Here is a 13,655-nt window from a genome sequence, read left to right as displayed (position 1 = left end):
AGCTACTGTTTATTGGAAACAGAGTTTCTGCTTGGGATGATGAAAAAGTCCTGGAGAGAGATAGTAGTGATGGTTGCACAACACTGTGAATATAACTAACGCCACTGAATTGTACACTTAAAAATGGTTAAAAGGGTAACTTTTATGTCGTGTATATATTACCAGCAAAAAAAAGAAAAATTACCAAAAAAAAAAAAAAAGTCACTGGCCCTCTTCTCTGGGTACTTAGGGCATTTCTCAATAATAAGCTACACGCACTCCAGGTTTAAAATGATGTGAAATACTTAATATATTTTTCAAAGGACATGGCACCTTACCAGGTAGTGATTTGAACCTAAAGAAGTCCAAACCTCTGCTTTATGGCACATATACTCAAAATTGTATTCTCTGATTAACAAAGACGTTAAAATCATCTAGCCGATTTTTTTCTCAAATTTTTGTGTTTCTATAATCACGAGCTACTAAACGAAGCAGAGACACAATGTTTTGACTCTTAGCAAATGTCTTTGTTTAGATAAATTAAGGCCTGCCTAGTGAAGAACCAAAAAAAAAAAAAAAAAAACCCCAGACAAAACCAAAAATCTCAATAGAATAAAAGTTATTATTTGAGTTGGTATATTGGGATAATTGAAAAAAAAAATACCCACTGCTTACATGCAAATAGTTTCATGAGTTGAGAAGCTCTTCCTATAATTAAACACCAAATAATTTTTCTCTCAAGACTATTTTAGCCCTTCTAATTCAGTCTCAAAAACCTTGACTGCACAAGACTGTTCACTAAAGAAAGAAACACATGAAGGATTTAATGCAGGTACTAGATTTCTAAGAACTTTCCTTAGCTCACCCATACTCCATGCTGTTTTCATTCTTTTACTTTCCTCTTTCCTTCTATGGAAAACTTTTTTGAATTATGACCTACGTCTGTCTGGCTGCATATCCCAACTCTGCTCCTCAGTACCGAATGGCCTCATTTGATCCCAAGTGCGCTGAGACGCCCTGGAGGGTATTAACCAGCTCACTGGTGACACAAACCTGGCACCCACAGAGGCTGGTTTGATTTGGAACAGATGCATGGAAGATTATACCGTCAATCAACACCGCTTTTCTAAAAAACTGGAGTTTGAAATTGTCCATAAACTAGTATCTCTAATTAACTTTAATGTAAACACAGTTTCCCATTAAAGACTTAAGAAATTTGGTCCATCCAACAATTTCCATGTAAGGGAAGTGGGTGGGCCCCAGAGTGTAACAGGAATAGATGAAAACACCACCTACATAATTTCGATCTACAGGCAGATGTAAATTATGAAATTAAAAACATCAATGACATTTCTTTTCAATCATCACCACATACAAAGAAAATTAAAAACAAACAAAAAGCCTTTCGGTGCCACCTGGACAGACAAATTGAGCAACAGTTCTCCCCATCTCTGCCTTACAAAATAAAAATAAACTCTAGGCTAATTAAACTGTGAGTGAATATGACACATTGTTTCCCTTAGATGTATTCACCGCATTAGATGAACTTCATTTTGGAAGGTGGAAGGTAAGCCAGCCCTCCCTGGAACCCTGGCACCAGTCTGCCTGAACTACCTTTCTTGTTTCCACTTGTATGTTGGTTATTTCTGCACTTCACAACTCTCTGGGCTGCAAAGTGCTGGAGAGAGAAGGGCCGTTGCCTCCGCTCTGAATTCCCTACAGCACCCAGCTGGGGCCAAGCCGAACGCAAGTCAAGTGCAATCCTGCTGGAGAAGCCCTTACATTCCTTCTGGGTATTTCAGAGTATTTGGCACACAGTAGGCAGTTCCCAAGTACTTGTAGGTTGAATCCTATTTCAGGCTGTATTTATCACACGCCATTCTGTGCCTTACTGAAGAGGTGAAAATTTCCCAGCATTAAACGAGTACTAAAATGAATTTTAATCACCAAACTGCACCCCATGCATCGGATCTAGGGACTAATAATAAGTAAGGAGGTGAGTTCATTCTAAATAACCATCAAACTATTAACCCTTTGTTTAATACTCTCCCTAAAAGAGAAGGCCTACACAGTGTGACATTTGCAATTTACTGGTAGGAGCACTGGGATAAAATCCACAGCTGTGGGCTTGAGAAGCATCAAAGATAAGAAAATCTGACAGCCTTGGGGAAGGAAAATAGGAAGAGTCTGCAAGTTAACCCCACTCCAAGATCCTGACGATTAGAAATATTTTCCAGAACATTCGTTCCCCTGTCAAGAAAATTTCAACCACCACCAAGAAAGAACACCCTGAACCTGTGAACATTTACTCTGCCAGCTTTGATGATCAATCCATCTAAAAGCAACTGCACGGTGATTGAAAACAAAATGCAACGCCTACCCAGTGAGGGAACAAGGAAGATGACTGTTACTCCTTGCTCAACCTGGCTGTATGAGTCTAAAAGCTCAGATTAGCATTTCTAGGTGTCAACGCTGCAAGGCATAATTTGAGGAAAAAGAAGAGGAAAAAAAAAAAAAAAAAAGAATGCAAGTACACACTGGGTGTGACACTCTATCGACCCCCCAAACTCCACTCTGCAAGCCACATGTGGAAATCCACAAGAATTCAGCAAGTCTCCCCATCCTGTTTGCAGCAACTTCTCCGGTGTGGAGATTCAGGTGCCTGGTACCTGCCCTGATGCCTCCCCGCCCTTGACGGCCATGCTTGTTTCCCAGAAGCCGCTGTGGGGCATTTCAACATTAAATAAGGTTGTAAGAAACGCCTGCAGTGACCTGCCACCATCACCAAAACTGAGGTGGCAAATCTGAACGCTTCCAGCAAAGCCCTTGGAAAGGTGAACCCAAAGACACTTTGTCCCCTTTTAGAGGTGAAATGTATCATGAATGCCTAGGTATATGCTACAAGGTAGCCTACAACATCATCCATAGTTAGAAGGCAAAGGCTTGGGACACTCACTGATTGTAGTGTTCCGCCAAAGTATACAATGTATCCATTCATCCATCCAACGATGGTGAAGATGCCGTTTGCTGTTGTTCCGGATGCAGGTAGGAGAGCGGCTCTATGAGCACAAGGTCAGGAGACAGCCTTGGTGCCCTTGCCCAGTAAAAAACAAAACAAAACAAAATACCTCATCACCCGATGCCTCTGCGGTCAACCCAACATCCCCTTGAGTGTCTACTGCATGCCAAGCACTGAGGAACGGAAGTGATCAAGGCAAAGTCTGCCCCTGAAGGAATGAACACATCTCCCATCTCCCAAAGGGGAGACCTATGTGTTGGGAGCCTGGAGAGGGGGGCAGTCTCATGAATGGGCACCTAACCCAGCGTGTAGCTAGCAAACAGGCAGCACTAGCGCACGCTGGGGTCAGGGAGAAAGTATAGTCTACTTGCATTTACTAGGTGAAGGAGCAGGAAAGGACATTTAAGGGCAGGAGGTACATCTTAGAGAAGCCAGAGAAAGCTACTGAAATTCCAGGAACCAGCAGTTCAGCAGAGAGAGAGCTTTGAGAATGTGAAGGGTGTGTCTGTGAAGGAAGCAGGGGCCAGAGCACACAGAGCCTGGTAAACCACAGAAAGTTTACCTGGATCCAGAGGGCAATGGAAGCCACTGAAAATCTGTGACCAGGCAACAGCCAACTTGGATTTCTGCTTCAGACCAGTGTCTCTGGTCTTGAACAAGAGTCACCACAAACTAGATACTGGTGATTCTCTGAACTATTCCCCATCCTCAGCAAAATAAATAAAAGCACTAGAAAAGACTGTCACAACTGTCCTCTACGGTTTTGTGGGGATTTTTTTTTTAATCCAATACAAAGAGATTATATGAAACATACAGAAGAGATCTAAGAATAGCCTTTTTAAGAAGACTGGATTTGTGTATAATTAGACCTAACTGTGAGGTCATGCTTTTCTCAGAGTTGTGTCTAAAGTTGGGTGTTACCATAAGAATCTAAGAAAAAAAGTTTTAAAGCAGGAAAAAAAAAATGACACACACTACACCTTTTTATAAGGGCAATGTTGATCTGATAGCTTCATAGGGTCTGCCAAAACAAAGTCTTAAAAAATGGAAAATAATGTATTAGGCTTCCAGAACAAATAATCCAAAATCCACAATATTAACTATACGGTCGCTTTTACTGGTTAATGAAATCATTATACTGTTGATGTTTAAAATAGCCAGGTTTTCTAATCATGCCGTACCAACATGTTTTTCTACTATAACTTCAAAATGCCTTTGTATTCCTCTACTTCCCTAAACTTCTATAATGAAAGACTAATTTTATAGATAGAAAAAGACAACTAAATTCTAGTGATTTATCATAGGTCTTTATTTTCTAACCAAACACATGGCGAAGGCCTGAAGTGGTATAGAAAACACACCTTAGAGAACTAGAGAACTAGCCACGCCAAGTATGAGACCCTGCTTATACCCTGAGAAACTAGTCCAGAACTTAGAAGCCATTCAACTACTGCCCACAATTGCATTTCCTCATCTTCTCAGAGACCGCGACCCCTGGACACATCTCACTACACTGAGTCAGATAGTCTCCGATTACACTTTAACCCACAGGACAAGCCAGACAGACTTAGCCTAACATCTAAAAGCTACTCAACAGTGTGACTGAGCATTTGTTGTTTATTTTCTCCACTCCAAAGAAGAAATTATGATCGATAATACGCAGTCTGGTTCCACTGCTGATTTACTGGGAGAAATCAGATAATCACTCAAAACATTCCATTCCACCTCTAACCCAAAGAAAACACACCGGGGGCAAGTGGTAACACCAGACACTTGCAGACATGGATGAAGGGCCTCGTACAGTTGGTTCTTCCCCACAGATGATGTTTACCTCTATCATACAGATGCGGAGAACATAGACCCATGAAACGAGTCCTTTAATAAATGGGTAGCTTGACCAGAATAAACGCCTACATACCAAAAGAGACAGAAAAGACCACTGGTTAAGAACTTCTATTGGCCTTTGGACTTGGCTTAAAAAAAGCGGGCACAATAATGAGCTTTACTACACACCTATTAGAATGGACAAAATCCAAAACAGACAACACCGAATGCTAGCAAGGATGTGGAGCAACAGGAACTCTCATTCATTGCTGGTGGGAATGCAAAATGCTACAGCCACTTCAAAAAGACTGCCTGGCCGTTTCTTTCTTTTTTTTTTTTAACATAATCTGAGACCGAGAGAAACTGCAACCTATTTTATTTATTTATTTATTTTTGGCTGTGTTGGGTCTTCGTTTCTGTGCGAGGGCTTTTTCTAGTTGCGGCGAGCGGGGGCCACTCTTCATCACGGTGCGCGGGCCTCTCACTGTCGCGGCCTCTCGTGTTGCGGAGCACAGGCTCCAGACGCGCAGGCTCAGTAGTTGTGGCTCACGGGCCTAGTTGCTCCGCGGGATCTTCCCAGACCAGGGCTCGAACCCGTGTCCCCTGCATTGGCAGGCAGATTCTCAACCACTGCGCCACCAGGGAAGCCCTGTCTGGCGGTTTCTTAACAAAATAAAAACACTCTCACCATACCATCCAGTAATTGTGCTCCTTAGTATTTACCCAAATGAGCTGAAACCTTCTGTCCACCCAAAAACTTGCACACAGATGTTTACTGCAGTTTATTAATAATCGCCAAAACTTGGAAGCAACCAAGTCCTTCAGTAGGTAAATGGATAAGTAAGCTGTGGTACAGCCAAACAATGGAATGTTATTCAACACCAAAAAGAAATGAGCTATCAAGCCATGAAAAAACATGGAGGAAACTTAAATGCATATTACTAAGTGAAGGAAGTCAATGTGAAAAGGCTACAGACTGTATGATTCCAACTATATGACTTTCTGGAAAAGACAAAACTATGGAGACAGTAAAAAGATCAGTGGTGGCCAGGGGTTAGGGACGGATGAAAAAGCAGAGCACAGGGGATTTTTAGGGCACTGGATCTGCTCTATATACTATTACGGTGCTACATGTCATTTTACACTTGCCCAGACCCATGGAATGTACAACACCAAGAGTGAACCCTAATGTAAACTATAGACTTCGGGTGATTAAGATGTTTCAATGTTGGGTCATTGATTGTAACAAATGTACCACTCACATGGGGGATGCTGATAATGGACAATGAGAGGAAGGGGAGGGAATATTGGGGGAATCTCTGCACCCTCTGCTTCAGTTTTCTGCAAACCTAAAACTACTCTAAAAAACAGTTTTAAAAAAAGCACGCTGCTCTCTTCCCAGGGTGTGGCTGATTAGCAAGGTACCTTCCTGAATACGTTCAAGGAAATCAAAAGACATCCATAATCGCCTTTTGTGCTCAAAACATGAAAGTTAATATCACAATTAGAGGAACTAGTAAGAGCCATGAAGGCAAGTAGTAATAGGCTTCTGGTACCATCTTCCCTTCAACTAAACTACATAGTGAAAAATCTAGCAAAGCCTTCACTTAATTGAATATCTAGACCTTGTCAAAAAACTTCCTGGGCAGCTACCAGCAAGGGCTATATTTCAGTTAGCGTTGTCAGAGGCTGTGCAGCTTAACCTTGACATAGACTATGACAGCGTTTTTCAATGGAATCCTTACATCCACAGACCCACTTCATGTGGTCGCACACATTTCTCCTCGCAAATTACACACCCTAGAGGTCAAACCCACCAAACACAATCTGTGTCCTAGGTCAGTTAACTCTAACAAAATTCTCAAAAGCTTGAAGGAATCTCTCCCCTGCATTTGCCTTAGTAACACCTGCCAAGTACTAGGGAACTCAGGAAACCACAAGCACTTTATTTGTTTCCCTGAATATATTAATCAGAGATTAAAGAAGCATGGAGAGACTTCTGGTACGTATAGGCTGTCATCTAAAACACTTTTAAAATTTGACTCAGTGAGGCCACAGAACATTTCACAAGGCGTATTTGGTGAAATGTCAGTTTTAGTTGAGGGAAGTGCCAAGGAAGCCACCACGCTCTTCACGCCAAGTATTCAGAGGCCTCTGATCTTACACACCAGGAATGAACATGTTTGTCCATGCAAAGCCAACGTGTGGTGTACAATTTACAGACCTACTTTTTAATGTGGCCAGGTGTCAAACAGATAACCCTTTCCTAGTCTCTCCACCCCCCTTATCCTCCCTCCCAAACAAAAACAGCCTGAACTGCTCACAGTACGCGAGAAGCCAGAGATTCTGTTTCGTGTAAGTGTTACTGCTTTTGGTGGTTCACATTCTCCAAGAGACCAACGAACCCTCTCATTTACTCACTCCAACCTTAACTAAATTGCTTCCACCAGCTTCCCCCTCTTCCCAAACCCCCACTCACCATAGACATCTCTCTCAGCCAAGAAAGCTACTCAAGAGGCTTGGAAGTGGCTACCTCTGCAAATTCCTCCCCCTTCCTACCGACAGAGCACTTGAAGAACTTCACAGTCCGCAGACACATGAACATGGCTCCAATGCCATTCACCAGGGCTGGATTTGAGCATGCGGAGTGTCTTTCAACAACCAATTTCTATTTAGGCTGCCCATCACACTGAAACTGGGGTGAAAACCTGCTTTCTAAGCAAATTCAGAATGCCATCCAGTTCCCAAGTGTGAGCTAGCACTGGGGCGGGGGGGGGGGCATACACACACTCCCTCCTCCACTGAAGACTTTTTCCTGGCACAGGGGCATCCTAAACTTGCCCCATTTCCTTTCCAGGGTTGTGATCTTTGATCTGTCCCCAAGTCCATGCCTTTTTCTCCATCTGAAGGTTCAGCCTAATCAGCTATTGTGCAGCAGCAATGGCAATTTATCCCCTTGGTTTCTTGACACTTTCCTCTCTCCTCCTGGCTGGGAATCTGTTTTGATCTCAACAGGGCTGTCTGTATGGGGATCCTGCAAGTTAATGATGCAGCTAGCTGGCAGGGATGGTAGGTGAGAGCACACAGTGTACTTTTCCAGTTATGTTTCGCTTCATCATAGCTAATAGTGGCCTTTCTAAAGGCCTGCTACACTAAAAGGGAGACCTACACCCCTAATCTTCCCCTCTTCGGGGGCGCCTCTGGAGGCCAGGTGGAAACAGAACAGACAGCCCGTTCTCCCGTCAAGTATCTGGACTCCGAAGCAAAATATCCCTAGACACTCCACCACCAGTGAAGCAAACACACGTACATCTTGCTCAGCGAGGGAGTCAGTCGATCCCCTTCACCCAGGTTTCGGCCGGTTCAGGCTTCGTAGCCTTCACTCTGTCCAGGCCGGTATAAGATGCTGCATTCTCCCGGCTGTACACCGCCGCCGCCACCCCCCACCCAAGGAAAGGGCTTCCGACGGAGGTGGGCGCATCAGCTCCGGTACCCGCCCTTCCCTCTCGATCCTGGCCAGAAAAACTCCACTTCCCGGATTCCCGGCCACTCTCTCCCGCCCCCTCCCCGGGCGATCCAGCTATAGCGCCGTCCTGATGCCAGCGAAGTGCCCAGCCCAGCTGCGCACCCCCCGAACCCCAACGCAGGCCCCCGGAACAGGCCCCGGCTTCCTCACTCTCCCTCTGCCTAGGGCTCCCGGGTTCTGCACGCACCCCTCAAGCAAACTAGGACTGAAAAAAGTCCCACCCCGCCTCCCCAGCCACGCCGCCAGCCTCCAGCTCCGCCCGGGAGGGGCCTCCTCCCCAGAGGCGACAAGGAAACGCGGGTGGTGGTTCCAGCAGCCTCCCCCCCGCACCCCGCGAGGGCCCTGGACCCCGGGGAGGGCAGACCCGCGCGGCCCCGAAGGGACACCTCCCTCTCCCCCACCCTCCGGGGCCGGCGGGGCTTGGCAGGGAGCGTGCTCTCTCCGGGTCCTCGGGAGCCTCGGGGAGCCCGGGGGCCGCCCGGGTCTGGGTGCAGCGTCTCCCGGGTGCGGGCGGAGGTCGGCGCTGCGGCGCGCCCCTGGGGGACACTCACGATGGTCACGCTGGCTTTGCGCAGGTCGCGGTTCTCCTCCTGCAGCGCCTTGCACTTGAGTTTGTAGGTCTCCAGCTCGATCTTGAGCACCTTGTTCTCCTGCTGCAGCGAGGCCAGGCGGTTGGTGAGCTCCTCCAGGCGGAACGGCGAGATGACAATGCCCCCCGACTTCCCACCGCCGCCGCCTCCCCCGCCGCCACCGCCGCTGCCGGCGCCCGAGGTCGACGAGCAAGACGACTGCATGGCGGCCGAGCTGCCGCTGTTGCCCCCCGCCCCGTCCGTGTCGCTCTCGCTGGCGCTGTCCGCCATGGCCGCGGCGGGCTGGGGAGACGACGAGGAGGAGGAGGAGCAGGGAGGCGGCGGCGGCGAAGGCTGGGCTGCGAATGAGTGGGCGCCGGGCGAGCACAGGGGAGCGCCGAGCTGGGAGCCTGGCAGCAGGGCGCAGACTCGGAGCGGCTGCGAGAGAAAGAGAGGGAGCTTCCCGCTGCCAAGGGACCTCCTCTGCCAGAGAACAGAGACCCCGCCCGGGCTCGGGCAGTATTGCACTGGGGCTCGCTCCAGCCGGGCCTGGCGCGCTCGCTAGGCCGCCCTGCAAAGCCGGCCGAAAGCTCCGAGACCCGCCCGCAGCCGCCGCCGCCGCCCTCCTCCTGGCGTGCGCCGGCCGGCGGGGGAAGCGCGGGCCCGGCCGGGGCGGGAAGGCCAGGCCAGCCTACGCACCAGCCGCTCGCCGGCCACGAGTGTTCCGAGGGTGGGCCTCCCAGCCCCCTGACCTAAGCCCGAGGCCGCCCAGCCTCTTCCGGGCTCGGGCCCGCTCCTGGGAGAAGGAAACCTACCGCCCCACTAGCCTCGCAGGTGCTGGGGACACGTGGAAAGGTCAGCCCGGCTCCGGCATCCAGCCCCGGCCGAGCCCGTGGCCCCATCTTCCACCGACCGTGTGTGCTCCTGTCTCCCTCTGTCTGTTTCAGACATACACGCAGCCCTTTTAGTTTGATCTCCGTGAGCTTGCCTGGGAAGCTTCGGATAGCGCTCACAGAACAACAGAAAGTTAGCCTGCAAGGAGCCGAGGAGGGCGAGGCGACAGCAGCCACAGGTTAACCTCGTTAAGAAAAAATTTGCAGAAGAGACACACCGCCCTCATTACTCCTCTTCATAATCTCGTAAACCACACTGCGCTCAATTGTTTAAACAAGGTGCAACTTTTTTTTTTCTCTGTATCTTGCAGACAATGCCAGGACCTGTCGCGCAATAGGATTAAGACAGTAACATTAATCTAATCCCAAAAGAAAAAAGAGAAACACTTTCTGTGGATTAAAACATCTCTTTTAAATGCCAATTTTCCAAAGTAACTGCAGACAGAGCATTCGGCTATACTAAAAGTGGTGATTAAGTGGGAATACAACATAACCATCATTCTTCTTTACGATCATTTTGCCCACTTCTAGGAAAGTTTAGTAGGTCAAAAATAAAACAGTAATTATGCTACTGTGGTCTAATTCAGGGTTCTAGTTTTGAAAAGCATAAGAAATTCAAAATCAAAAGTTGTATTTCCCCTCTCCCCTCCCAAACAAAGGCTTACAGGAAATTGGCCAGCAGGTGAGATGATTCTAAACACTTTACACGGTTGACACAAAACAGCTTTCACTTATGTATAAAAATCAGAAAATGAAACTGACCAGACTAGTTTTATTATCCAAGCTTAGCCAACGAAAGAACAAACACATGGAAACAAAAAATAGGGAAAAAAAAAAGTGTAAAATTTTTTCTATTGCTTTGAACTCTGGGGGAAGTTTATAAAGTGTTAGGAAGGATAAAGAAGTGGCTTTAATGATTTTTATTCCAACTCCTCCATTATCTTTAAACCTAAACTTGACTTAATGATTACACTGTTATTCAGTGGCTAATGAGAACTGGTACCGGGAGTAAACTGAAACCTCCAAGAGTTCCAAATGACATCGTCTTCTACCAAGATGGCTGTTTCTAGCAGACAGCTCCAAAATGCCAACTGCAATTAAACCCCAAATTTCTCCTAATTATTTTTTAGTTTAGTACTAGAGGACTTCTGAACTTAGTCACTGTTGCTGTAGCAGGAACAAAAAGAAAAAAAAATAGAGAGCTGGCTTTACTCTTCAGAAGCATACAACCAATGTAAATAATTCTGTTAGAAGTGATCCAGTTTAATTTCACTGAAACTGACTCCTCTCGCTGACTTTTCCTTTTGGGGATCTGCTACATGAGACAAGCAGCTCGTTAAGTTGGAAACGGCTTCTGGAAAACTCACTTGCTGGGTGAAATGGAGGAGCAATGCTAGCAGGGAGCGGTGCCACAAGGCGAAACTCAGACTTAACAGCATTCTTTCCACTTTATCCAGCACCGTGATAGAATCTTAAGAGCCAGTCTGGCTTCCATACTTCACAAGTTTCCATTGTTCCCTATCCCACAGTATCTTAAAGCTTCCACTTTTCAAGCTTACTTAGAAACATTCCTTCCAGGCAAAGCAGGGGGCAAGTTGGCTCTCAGCTTTATCACCAACTGCCTCAGAAAGAGGACCTACTGCTACAAGTCAGCAGAGGGGTGGGGTTTAAAGTGCCTGACTTTCTTAAAGGGCCCATGGTTATGGTAACTTAAAATGGATTGGTCTTGAACAGGATTTGGAGGAAAACAGCATTTTGACATGGTACTCACAGGCAGTAACTGTGTTTAGAAGACTTTAGGGAGAAAGCCGTCTTCTAAAGCTTCCCTGCTGATACAGATGGGAATAAACTGGAGAATATTTTTTCACTGTGGTTTTTTATTGTTACTGCAAAGCAGAAGCGTGTCTAATTTTCTACTTCTTGTAAAAGTGGTTCCCCTTATAAACAGACCATTTATCACAACACTGGTTCAGTAATAGCATTACAATGAAAACACTAGTTACAAAACCAATAATATCATTATAAAACTTCTTCTCAGCTTTCCAGGGGAAATGAATCAGAAGACTAAATGGTAGTCTGTGTTGCCTGGAGGAAGAAGAGACAAATTTAGATCGTCACTTCCATTGGAGAAATAACAAAATTTTCTTTTGTCCTAAATTCAAGCTGCAAAAATATGACAACAAAGAAAAAGAATACCTACAGTCTAATTACAAAGCACAACATCAAAATCTGTCTGATGCCATTTGTGCAGCTGATTTACTCCATGGCCTTGGAACTTTCAATAACAAAGTCAAAATAAGGGCATAAATCATAGGCGACTTTTGTTGTTTAATTTTTAATGGCTATAAATAAATTGCTGTACGTATCTAATTACATTAGTGTGAGATACAAGTGATTTCATTCAAACTCTGAATGGATTTGGTGGTTGCAGAGCCCACCGTTATAGTTTTAAAAAGAATTGGACTGAGCCAAGTATGAGATGGTTATCACAGACTATCAGAATTTGGATAGAATCATAGAATGTGCCACTGAGGTGCTATCATTTCTTGAAAGGTAATTGATAGTTTTGTGTGTTTTTTTGTGAGTTCCACATTTTATTTATTTATTTATTCATTTTTGGCTGTGTTGGGTCTTCGTTTCTGTGCGAGGGCTTTCTCTAGTTGCGGCAAGTGGGGGCCACTCTTCATCGCGGTGCGCGGGCCTCTCATTATCGCGGCCTCTCTTGTTGCGGAGCACAGGCTCCAGACGCGCAGGCTCAGTAATTGTGGCTCACGGGCCCAGTTGCTCCGCGGCATGTGGGCTCTTCCCAGACCAGGGCTCGAACCCGTGTCCCCTGCATCGGCAGGCAGATTCTCAACCACTGTGCCACCAGGGAAGCCCTGATAGTGTTTATTTAAATATATCTTGATTTAGAGGCTAAGTCTAGTCCCTAAGTCTGGTGCAGAGTTTCTCACCCTCAGCACTGTTAACATTTGGAGCTGGAAAATTCTTTTTTTTTTTTTTTTTTTTAATTGAAGTATAGTTGATTTACAATGTCATGTTACTTACAGGTATACAGCACAGTGATTCAGTTATATATATGTATGTATATATATATATATATATATATATATATATATATATATATATATATATATATATTCTTTTTCAGATTCTTTTCCCATATGGGTTATTACAAAATACTGAGTATAGTTCCCTGTGCTATGCTCTACAGTAGGTCCTTGTTTGTTATCTATTTTACATATGCTAATGTGTATATGTTAATCCCATCCTCCTAATTTCTCCCTCCCCACCTTCCCCTTTAGTTACCATAAATTTGTTTCCTATGTCTGTGAGTCTATTTCTGTTTCGTAAATAAGTTCATTTGTATCTTTTTTTTTTTTTTCAGATTCTACATATAAGTGATATCATATGATATTTGTCTTTTTCCATCTGGCTTACTTCACTTAGTATGATCATCTCTAGGTCCATTGGAAAATTCTTCACTGGGGGCATGGGTGGAGGGGCTGTCCTGTGCATTGTAAGATGTTTACCAGCATTCCCAGCCTCTACCCACTAGACACCAATAGCGTGCCAACCAAGTGTCTCCAGAAGTTGCAAAATTGCCCAAGGTTGGGAACCACTGATCTAGTAGAACAATTACTTTTGCAGGGCAAAAGCAGGCCCACTTTGGAGTGGCTCTTCAGGCAACATATTGATAACATACCACTGAGCCATTAAGAGAGGCTCCCTCTCATTTCAGATTCCCAGTGCCTGGGAATTCCCTGGCGGTCCAGTGGTTAGGACTCTGCACTCTCACTGCCAAGGGCCCAGGTTCAGTCCCTGGTCGGGGAACTAAGATCCCA

General features: G+C 45.6%; 1 protein-coding gene across 1 annotated transcript in view; it reads right to left on the bottom strand.

The window, feature by feature from the left end:
- The window catches only part of CCDC6 (coiled-coil domain containing 6), a 112,826-nt gene extending 103,018 nt beyond the window's left edge, over positions 1-9,808 (bottom strand). Inside the window, exon 1 of the mRNA XM_036828935.1 lies at positions 8,900-9,808. Within this exon, the coding sequence (XP_036684830.1) occupies positions 8,900-9,208 (309 nt within the window). The 5' untranslated portion in view covers positions 9,209-9,808. The remainder of the gene's footprint in view (positions 1-8,899) is intronic.
- Between the last annotated feature and the right edge of the window lie 3,847 nt (positions 9,809-13,655).

The sequence above is a fragment of the Balaenoptera musculus genome, chromosome 16, assembly GCF_009873245.2.
Source record: "Balaenoptera musculus isolate JJ_BM4_2016_0621 chromosome 16, mBalMus1.pri.v3, whole genome shotgun sequence".
Lineage (NCBI taxonomy): Eukaryota > Metazoa > Chordata > Mammalia > Artiodactyla > Balaenopteridae > Balaenoptera > Balaenoptera musculus.
Note: the sequence above shows the minus strand (reverse complement) of the source record. Positions and strands in the feature narration are given on the sequence as shown.